Raw genomic sequence first — 10,852 nt, forward strand, 5'->3', positions numbered from 1 at the left:
TCCCGGGCTGAGGCCCCTAGGGACGCTGGGCCCTGGCTCTGCCTCCCTCATGCTCTTTCTCTGACTTTCTTTCAGGGTCTCCTTGTTTTCAGAAGCCCCTCGAGTTGCCCTCCCCTCACCATGCTGCGCCTGCTGCCATGGCTCCGCGCCCTGAGCCAGGAGAGCGCACGGCCCTGCGTCCTGCCGGGGCTGGCTGCTAGTGACACGAGGGGGGCCAGGATGTACCCGAGCTGCTACTGTGCGGGGAAGGCCAAGCCGCGGGCTGTGCTGCTCCCCCTGGATCCCTACAGCCACGGGCTGCTCCACAGCCTGCCCCCCGACGCCGGCAGGACTCGAGGCCATGGCAAGAGGAAGAGCTGGAGCTTCATCCACGAGAAGATGAGCTACGACACTTTCTTCACCATGAAGCGGCTGATAGAGCGGTCGCGGAGTGTGGGGGAGGTGCTGCGCTGGGTCACCCAGAACCCCAGCAAGGTGTCTGCCAGCCACTACCCCATTGCCCTGCACAAGCTGGGCCAGCTGCTGCAGCAGCCGCAGAACCAGGCCATGGTAAATGGAGAACACCGCGGACCCAACCAGGTGCTGGAGCAGCCAGAGTTCCAGGCGCTCTGCCAGGCCATCATCAGTGGGTGCTCCAAGTTCGATAACTTCAGCATTGTCAATTGTCTGTACGCTGCCGCGGCCCTGGGTGAGTGCTCCGAGAACGGGGGGTAAGAGGTTATGTGCCATGGGGGGGGTGAGGGGTAGTGGGACTGCAGTGGAGCGCTGTGCATAGGGTTCGGAGGGCAGGAGGGGTTCTCACACCCGTGTAGACACCCAGTCTGTGTGGGTAAAGGGGTTACCTCCCTGGAGGTGGGCAGCTCTGGAGCATGGAGGGATACATATAAGGTGGACAAGGAATGGCGCCTGGCTATGTGTGTGGGGACGTTGCCTTTATGTGTGTACGCAGGAGGTTTGGACCAGAGCCATACCTGTGTGAGTTCATGCCAGGACAGGAGGCATTGTGCCATCGTGGGGGCAGAAGCTGCATTTGGGGGACACGCCTTGGGGCTTGAGCCAGGGAGGACAAGAAGAAAGAAATGTGAATCTGAGTAGGCTGCGTTTGTCTGAAGTGCCCAGAGGGCCTGTGTGAGGAGGAGGCTGAGAGAGTCAGCACCAGGTGGGCGTGGGGTGACAGCCGCTGCAGAAAGAGGGGCTGGGAACTGGGGTGCAGGCTCTGAGCTCAACAGGCAGCTGGACCTTCATTCAGGGGCAGCATCCCAGGTTCTGCCACACTTTGGTGAATGGGCAGGAGAGGAACATATCAATGGCCTGACTGGATCAGCCCCAAGGTCTGTGGCTCGTGCCGGAGACTTCAGAGGAAGGCATAAGAATCCTTCCATAGCTGATGATGTTACCTGCACAAAATTCTCTGTTACTCACGTGCTCTAAGGGCACCCACCTTTACCCAGTTCCTAGGGCTCAAGGCGTAATCTTACACTCTGCGGGTTTGCGGGGTCTTTTACCAGTGAAAGAACCCCACATAGTAATATCCTACTTAACCTCTGTTTATTAACAATCCCCAAAACAGAAGGCACACGCTAAGCCTACGGTGCTCACCACTCCCAATAAGGCAGATGAGCTTTTCTCGCTGGCCGGTCAGGATCAGGTCATCTGGGAGACTCCAGTTTCTGCACGGTGTCATTGGCAGGGTGTTGAGGTCTGGCAGCTCTGACGCTGGGGCCTGGAGCTGGTTCCCAAGAACTTCCCTTTGGACCCCAATTTATATAGTGACACTTGAGTCCTGCTTAGCTGCACCTTAACCAATCATTTTACTAAATGATTACTAACCAATTCTCTAACCAATCCTAACATATTGTCAAACAATCCTTTAACCAATCCTACCCACCACCTTCATTGATTTACACCTCGCAAAATTAGATATGTAACCGAAACAATCAAAACTGAGACCGGACAGATAAACAATAGAGAAATGGAGACCATAAAGACAAAACAATAATAAAGTCGGGATTTCACAGTCACAACTATTGATAAGTGATTTCTTGCCGGACAGAACGCAATCAAACAAAGTTTTCTGTAACCATCTTAAGCTCCGTTTCTGTATCTGGGGATGGTGGGTGCTATTAGAACAGGAGTCTTCTTAACAGCCCGATGTTACATTGTTTTAATGTAATTTAGATGGAATGTGGGGATGTGACTTTCTGCTTCTTGGCTGATGGCTGCTGCTCTCTGAATATGGCTGCAGACAAAGGCCTCAGACCTTACAATATGGCTACAGGAAAAGTCCTTATCCTTACAATGTGGGGCAGTCTTCCCCAGCAGTAGGTTTTATCTAGTCCTTACTAGTCAGCGATCGGCTTAAGCCTTGGAGATGAGGTTTAATATTCCTGCAGAATTTGTGTTACAATAACTATTATGGGTGTTCCATAAACTTCCAATCCGTCTTTGAATCTTGCTAAATTCTTGGCTTCAATGACTTCCTGTGTCAGTGACTTGCACACTTTAATCACACGCCGTGTGAAAGGTGTTTTTCAGTTTGGAATTTCCCACCGTTAATCTCATGGAATGTCCCCTTGTCCTTGCGTTCTAAGTCAGGGAGCACAAATGCACCCATCTGCTTTCTCTAGACCAGTCGTTATTTGTATAGACTCTTATCACATCCCCTCTTGCTCCTCTGCTCTCTAAGGAAACCGTCCCAGTTGTTTCAATCTCTCTTCATAGAGTTTTTCTGTAGTTTCAGCCCCGGGTCCCAGCAAGTCTAATGCTGGCCCTGGCGACCCCATTAAAATGGGGCCACAACACACTTTGGGATCCCGACCCACAGTTTGACAACTGCTGTTCTAAGCCTTGGATCATTCTCACCGCCCTTGTCTGAACCCCCTCTAGCTCTGCAATATCCTGTCTGGGACAGAGCGGCCGTGCTGCACACAGGATCCGGAGGAGGCTGCGCCATTGGCTTATAAAAAGGCATTCGAATAGTCTCTGTTATTCACCACCCTAGTCCTTAAGCATCCCAGCATCACCTCAGCTGTGCACGGAGCAGAGATCTCCACTGAGCTGTCGGCAGTGACGCCCAGATCCCTTTCCCGGGCTGACACAGTTAATGTCGAGCCCTGTCAGGTGGACAAGTCCTTGGTACACCTCTACCTCGACATAACGCTGTCCTCGGGAGCCAAAAAATCTTACCGTGTTATAGGTGAAACCGCGTTATATCGAACTTGCTTTGATCTGCCGGAGTGCGCAGCCCCCCGCCCGCCCCACTGCTTTACCGCGTTATATCCGAATTTGTGTTCTATCGGGTCGCGTTGTATCGGGGTAGAGGTGTATTTTCCCCTCCAATGCGCATTACTTAGTATTTATCAACAGTGAACTTCACTGGCTGTCCTGCAGCCCTTTCACCCAGCTGGGCTTGGGATCTCTGAGTTCCTCACCGCCCTCTCTAGGCCTGACTCACCTAAATAACTTAGCAGCTGCCAATGCTGTTACTTCCCTGCTTACCCTCCTTTCCAGACCACTGATAAATTCATTAAACACGGGACCTAGCCTGGAGCCTTCAGGCCCCGCTGTTAACCTCTTGTCCTTCAGTCCTGCTCTCGCTTTCTGTGCCCAGCCAGCCTTCGATCCACGACAGCACTGTCTCTCTCTCACCCCAGGATGACTTTGCTTCTTTAGCCACCTCTTGTGGGGGACCTTGGAAAAGGCCTTTTGAAAGTCTAAATTACGTCAGTTGGTTCAATAGATGAGTGAGGCGTGATTTTCCTTTGCAAAAATCACGCTGGTTAGACCCTGTGAAACCCAGTTCTTCCTGGTCTTTTAATAGACTGTTGTTAATGATCATTTCAACCAGTTTGCCGGGTACAGATAGATGTAAGGCTGGCTGCTCTAATTCCTTGGATCACCCCAGGGCCTTTTTTAGATCTGGGTACAGCATTGGCCCCTCTGGTCGTCTGGGACAGTGGCTGGTTTTTGTAAGCAATTGCAGTCTTTAGCAGCTCAGCCCCTTCTTACTGACGCTCCTTCGGAGCTCTTGGATGTACTGTTGGATTTCTGTTGGGCTCAAGTAGCCTCTGGCCACTGCCCGCTAGCCCGGTTCATTTAATCTTGGCCTTACGGATTCCCTTTTGTTCAGCAGCTCGAATATGTTCTGAGTGCCTCTTCCTGTTTCACTAGGATCCATGCCACCTGCGGGGATTTCACTTTCTTTACTTCTGACCTGAGAGCCTATTTGACTATCTGCCTCGTATTTCAATCTCTTTCTGAAATGTAGTGTCACTGTCATAGAATCATAGAATATCAGGGTTGGAAGGGACCTCAGGAGTCATCTAGTCCAACCCCCTGCTCAAAGCAGGACCAACTCCAACTAAATCATCCCAGCCAGGGCTTTGTCAAGCCAGGAAAAAACCTCCAAGGAAGGAAACTCCACCACCTCCCTAGGTAACCCATTCCAGTGCTTCACCACCCTCCTAGTGAAAAAGTTTTTCCTAATATCCAACCTAAACCTCCCCAACTGCAACTTGAGACCATTACTCCTTGTTCTGTCATCTGCTACCACTGAGAACAGTCTAGATCCATCCTCTTTGGAACCCGCTTTCAGGTAGTTGAAAGCAGCTATCAAATCCCCCCTCATTCTTCTCTTCTGCAGACTAAACAATCCCAGTTCCCTCAGCCTCTCCTCATAAGTCATGTGCTCCAGCCCCCTAATCATTTTTGTTGCCCTTCGCTGGACTCTTTCCAATTTTTCCACATCCTTCTTGTAGTGTGGGGCCCAAAACTGGACACAGTACTCCAGATGAGGCCTCACCAATGTCGAATAGATGGGAATGATCACGTCCCTCGATCTGCTGGCAATGCCCCTACTTATACAGCCCAAAATGCCGTTAGCCTTCTTGACAACAAGGGCACACTGTTGACTCATATCCAGCTTCTCGTCCACTGTAACCCCTAGGTCCTTTTCTGCAGAACTGCTGCCTAGCCATTCGGTCCCTAGTCTGTAAGAGTGAATGGGATTCTTCCGTCCTAAGTGCAGGACTCTGCACTTGTCCTTGTTGAACCTCATCAGGTTTCTTTTGGCCCAATCCTCTAATTTGTCTAAGTTCCTCTGTATCCTATCCCTACCCTCCAGCGTATCTACCACGCCTCCCAGTTTAGTGTCATCTGCAAACTTGCTGAGAGTGCAGTCCACGCCATCCTCCAGATCATTAATGAAGATATTGAACAAAACCGGCCCCAGGACCGACCCCTGGGGCACTCCGCTTGATACCGGCTGCCAAGTAGACATGGAGCCATTGCTCGCTACCCGTTGAGCCCGACGATCTAGCTAGCTTTCTATCCACCTTACAGTCCATTCATCCAGCCCATACTTCTTTAATTTGCTGGCAAGAATACTGTGGGAGACTGTATCAAAAGCTTTGCTAAAGTCAAGGAATAACACATCCACTGCTTTCCCCTCATCCACAGAGTCAGTTTTCTCCTCATAGAAGGCAATTAGGTTAGTCAGGCATGACTTGCCCTTGGTGAATCCATGCTGACTGTTCCTGATCACTTTCCTCTCCTCTAAGTGCTTCAGAATTGATTCCTTGAGGACCTGCTGCATGATTTTTCCAGGGACTGAGGTGAGGCTGACTGGCCTGTAGTTCCCCGGATCCTCCTTCTTCCCTTTTTTAAAGATGGGCACTACATTAGCCTTTTTCCAGTCATCCGGGACCTCCCCCGATCGCCATGAGTTTTCAAAGATAATGGCCAATGGCTCTGCAATCACATCAGCCAACTCCTTTAGCACCCTCGGATGCAGCGCATCCGGCCCCATGGACTTGTGCTTGTCCAGTTTTTCTAAATAGTCCTGAACCACTTCTTTCTCCACAGAGGGCTGCTCACCTTCTCCCCATACTGTGCTGCCCAGTGCAGCAGTCTGGGAGCTGACCTTGTTCGTGAAGACAGAGGCAAAAAAATCATTGAGTACATTAGCTTTTTCCACATCCTGTTACTAGGTTGCCTCCCTCATTCAGTAAGGGCCCCACACTTTCCTTGACTTTCTTCTTGTTGTCACTTCTGGGGCCCTACCTTCTCCAGGATGTTGAACTTAATTCGATTGTGGTCACTGTTAGTGGCTCGGCTACTGTCACTACTTCAATTACCTTAATTAAAATATTCATTTAAATTAAGAGATGAGTTAAGAATGATTAGCCTGCTTAGTGCCGCACCTCCTGGGTTTTGAAGGAGACAGGAAATTCCTCCCTGTACAAGGCAGAGGAGGCAGTGTGAAGTTGTGGGATAGGTGTGACTGCTGGGCGGTCCGATCCTGTGCCCAGCAAAGTCAGCAAGACTTTCCATTGACTTCACTGAGCATCAGACTAGACCCAGAATGATCACAGGGAAATCGGCATCTTAGGTTTCAGCATCAACACTCCCCTCCCCCACCCCGGAGAGGAATGGGCTGTCACCCCTCTTCAAGCTGGCCGGGCACTGAGGCCAGTCTCATGGCATTGGTTGTGCTCAGGTCGCATTTCAACGTTTTCTTTGCAACCACGAGAGCTAAAACCTTTTTTTTTTTTTTAGCGGATATTTTAGAGCATGATTCTCAGGAGCAGCTGGAATCCATAGAGACCTGACTGATTTGAATCAGGTTCCCTTTCCGAGAGCTGGAGATACTTAAGCTGGAGCAGGGTGCTGGAGGGAAGACCTGCTGCGTGTGCCTGTGGCTCTGGGCGGTGGGGGGTTGCAGACACAGCAGTCTGGGCCTGTAAAAGCCCACTCGTGGAGATCAGGAGCCTGCCCGGGTGCAGAGTGGATCCGTTTCTGCAGGATCCCAGCTTTAACTGAAACATCATGGCATTTCTAGCTCTTCTCCTCGGGAAGGACCCTCCAGATCTGACCATGGTGCTCTGCACCTCTGCCTGAGTCTGCCCACAGGCAGCTCCAGTGCTGCTGGGGCCACCTAGAGCTTCCCAAGAAGCCTCAGGGGTAATTGACAAGACTCAGCTCATGCTGTGGGGAGCATCAAAACTGACCTGATCTGGGTTGGTTTCCTAGTGCTGCTGATGGGGAGGCTCTGAGTGGGGGCAGAGGCAGAACCCAGGTCCCGCAGCGAGTGGCTGCTGAGGTACGCCAGAGGGCAAGGTTCCCTAATCCCTGCTCTGTCTCCAGGCCTCCCTGGCGAGTCGGCCTTGGTGCAGGTGCTGGAGGATGAGTCCCGGAGCCGCCTGGGGCGCTTCAACCAGAAGGACGTCTCCATGGTGTTCAGCAGTGTGATGCGGCTTCACCCATCCAGCCCCCACCCCCTGGTGGAGTCCTGCCTCAGCAGCCTGGAGCGGCACCTGGAGAAGGAGCGCCACCCACAGACCCTCTTCCTTCTCCTCTCCTACTACCGGCTCCGGGCCCAGGCGCTGCAGGGCCACCCAGCCTCTGACCAGCAGCTGCTCAACAACCGCAAGATCCTGCGCCTGGTCAGGCACACGCTGGGGCAAGTGAGCGCCGTACGCGAACACGAGCTAGCCCTGCTGGACGAGATGTTGGCCCTGTGCGCTCAGGAGGCCAACAATAAGGCCCTGGAGGCCATCTTCAGCTCGCAGCTCTTCTATGAGAACCGCCAGGAGCGCTTCATCCGCAGCATGGCAGGTGAGGGCTGGGGGCTACCCCCTCCCCAGGCTCGCCTCAAACCTTTCCCCGGCATTGGCTGGTCTGGACTCCGGGCCACCCTCTCCACAGCCTCTGTTCCTGCCCTTCCTTGCCCCGAGCTCAGCTGTGCTGCCCCTCCCCGGTGTGCCCTGCGGTGCTGGGGAAATGCCTGACATTCGAGCCGGAGTAGCAGCCCCAGCTGTACAAGTGTACGTTTCCCAGCCGTTCCCCTTCTGGGCGGAGGTGTCCCAGGCTGGTGGCTGGAGGGTGAATTCTGGATGCTGGAGCACAGGAACCTCAGCCGTTTGGGAGGAGGAGGAAAGGGACATCTGTACACGCAGATGTGCTCTTCTGAAAAGCTCCGGGGCCCCAGCAGCCTGCACGGGAGCTGCCCGGGGCTCGGCAGAGGCGGCCTTGTACCAACTTGCTGATTGCCCCCTGCGGTGGTGGTTTAAACATCACAGGCTGTGCCTGCCCTCTAAGCCGTGTGTCCCTGCTCCCCCAGGAGCACCCTGTGACGATCTCCCAGTGTCTGGCACGGGGAGCTGCACTGCGCAAGCTGCTCACACGGGAGCCTGCCTGTCAGTGGCTGCTCTGGGGGGCCTACCCCCATGGGACGGTCGAGGGTGCCCTTTCCGCTCTTGATCCCTTGTGCACCTCAGCCAGGGCGTGTGGACCAATCCTGCAGGGAGCGTGGGAGCAGTGTCCTTGTTTCAGTCGGAGCCCCAGGGAGTCCCATGCAGAGACCTGGCTTGGAAGGGCCGGGCCGGGCTGTTATCCTGCAGGACATGGGGCCCCAGGCAGGGCAGCGTCTGGCGTTTCTGGCTGATGCAGCCCTTCTCTGTGGTGTTCCCTGCAGAGTGGCTCCCAAGGAAGGCCGAGAACCTCACCCCCTACACCATGGCGCTGATTGCCAAGTATGTGGCCCGGCACAGGCTGCGTGAGCTGCGCCTGCTCGACACCATCGCCAACTTCCTGCTGAAGCGTGGGGAGCAGCTGGAGAGCAAGGTGAGCGCCCTGCCCTGCCCCCGTGGAGCTGTCCCGTTACGAAGGGGGATAACGGAGTCCATGTGAGTGGGGAGCTCAGTGCAGTTACCAGGGAAGGGCCCCTTCAGGGCAAGGCCGGCCAGTCCTCCATGCCCCCTGCCTGCCCCAGCCTCACTCCCTCTCTCTCTGGCTGCAGGTGATCCAGAAGCTGGTGTTTCCCTTCAGCCGCATGAATTACCGGCCATCTAACCACAGCGAACTCTTCCCCAAGCTGGAGGCCATCCTGGAGCAGAAGGCAGCCAGCTCGCCCCTGGCCACTGTCAACATCCTCATGTCCATGTTCCAGCTCAGGCACTTCCCCCAGGCTGTCCTGCACCAGGTTTTCTCCCCAGCCTTCATCACCAATGTCATGAGTATGTCAGTCCTCTGCCCAGGAAACCCTCATGGCTGGTTACAGCCCCCAGGGCTAGGGGTGGGAGGTGGGTCCCAAGGGGTTGGGTATGGCAGCCCTTTCCAGGAGAGCGGGGGAGGGGAGGGGAGGGATCTGTCCCCTGCCCCAGGAAAGGAGGATCCCGACGTGAGCAGGGGGACAGCAGCACTGCCTGTCTCTTTCCCGGTGCAGGCAGCCCCTACGCGCTGATCATGCGCCGCTACCTCTCTCTGCTGGATGCAGCGCTGGAGCTGGAGTTCCGAGATTACAGCGGCCCGCGCCTCGATCCACACTACCGGGTCCTCATGTTCGACCACGCCCTGACAGCTGACGAGGCCAACAGGAAATACAGGTTGGAGGGCTGGTGCAGGGGCAGGGTTTGAGGGCAGCAGGCTGTGCGGGCAGCAGGCCGTGCCCAGCCCAGGGAGAGGGGGGGTGTTGGAGGGCCCGGCGCCAAGGCCGTACGGGGCGGGGGGGGGGGGCCCCAGCCGGGGGGGGGGGGGGGTGTCGGAGGGCCCGGCGCCCAGGCCGTGCGGTGATGGGGAGCAGGGTTTGAGGGCAGCAGGCCATTCAGGTCAGATGACGTGTGAATTGTCAGGGCAAGGCTCCCACGTGAATGCCATGCGTGTTGCTGGGGAGAGTGGGGCAGCACCCACGGGCTGCTGCCCATCCCCACTTCTCTGTAAGGAGCCGTAGGTAAGCTAGGGGAGGGGGCGGGGCCGTGGGACTGTCAGTTCTACAAGGAAGTGTGAGTTAGGGAGATGTGCTGCTCCTCCTCAGCCCCCCCCCACTGGCTCTACACCTCCTGCTCTGGGAGCAGAAGCGACCTACTACGAAGCAGCAGGGGAGGCGGGGGAGGCGCCCCGAGGCGGGGGCGCGAGGCTCTCTACCGCGCAGTGCTGCAGCTCCGCCGCCATAGAGCTGCTGTGTAGACAGGGCAATGGGAGGGGTTCGCCCGTTGCTGTGGCCCCTCCCCAAGAGGCGGGAGCTAGGGATGGACGAGTTCTTCTGCCAACCTAGCACTGTCTACATGGAGGCTGAGGTCAGCCTAGCTTCGTTGCACAGGGGGGTGGATTTCTGAGCAGCGGGGCTGGGTCAGTCTGGTGTGGACCAGCCCTGGGTTAGTGGGGCAGCCGCAGCGGCGGGGCCCGTCGCGCCTGTGGCCTCGGGAGGGATGGCTTGACGGGCGTGGACGTTGCGGCCCAGCAGAGGAGGTGGGAGGTGGCTGGGGGTCCTGGCTGGGGTTTGCTGTGACCCCTCTTGTTCCTCCCTTCAGTTACAAGGGGCTGGTGGCTGAGGCCCTGAGGCAGCTGGTGGGAGAGGAGTGCTACCGGCAGGATGAGGTGCTGCCCCCCGGATACTGCGCAGGTAACGTTCCTGGGGGTGTCCCTAGGGAGCAGGGGGTGCAGGCAGATCTCTCTGACCGTAGGCTCCAGGCACCTCTGAGGAAACACGTGGTGCGGGAGAGGAGATGGCACACAGGCCCCCGGGGGAGCAGGGAATGCCCCCTCCCTGTGGGGCCTGGGGAGACCCCTCCCCGGCTGAGCTGAGCCTCTCAGAATGAGCATGAGAAGCCGGAGGGAATTTGGGGAGTTTACCGGGGCTGGAAAGATGGAAGGAGCAAAATCTGCCTGGGCTCAGCCAGCCTCACTGCAGGTCACCCCAGTGCAGTGACAACCCCGCCGGACAGGCCTAGCCCTACCCCTGTGTGTGTGGGAGGGTGTTCCCCAGGGTGGTGACCCCCCCTCCCCCGCCAGACAGGCCTAGACCTGCACCTCTCTGTGTGTGTGTGTGGGGGGGGGGGTGGCTCCCCAGGGCGGT

The 10,852-nt window shown here is 56.1% G+C and overlaps 1 protein-coding gene across 1 annotated transcript; it reads left to right on the forward strand.

Annotated features, from left to right (window-relative positions):
* Positions 1 to 25: 25 nt before the first annotated feature.
* On the forward strand, positions 26 to 10,399 carry LOC112125907 (fas-activated serine/threonine kinase-like; the record flags this gene model as incomplete). The annotated part of the gene is made up of 6 exons (XM_026646445.2): positions 26 to 688; positions 7,144 to 7,614; positions 8,474 to 8,622; positions 8,798 to 9,014; positions 9,224 to 9,383; positions 10,308 to 10,399. Coding segments are annotated over exons 1-6 (1,657 nt in total), but the record flags the coding sequence as incomplete, so codon positions are not given.
* Between the last annotated feature and the right edge of the window lie 453 nt (positions 10,400 to 10,852).

This window comes from Terrapene carolina, unplaced genomic scaffold (assembly GCF_002925995.2).
Source record: "Terrapene carolina triunguis isolate 2854851 unplaced genomic scaffold, T_m_triunguis-2.0 Scaffold35035, whole genome shotgun sequence".
Classification (NCBI taxonomy): Eukaryota; Metazoa; Chordata; order Testudines; family Emydidae; genus Terrapene; species Terrapene triunguis.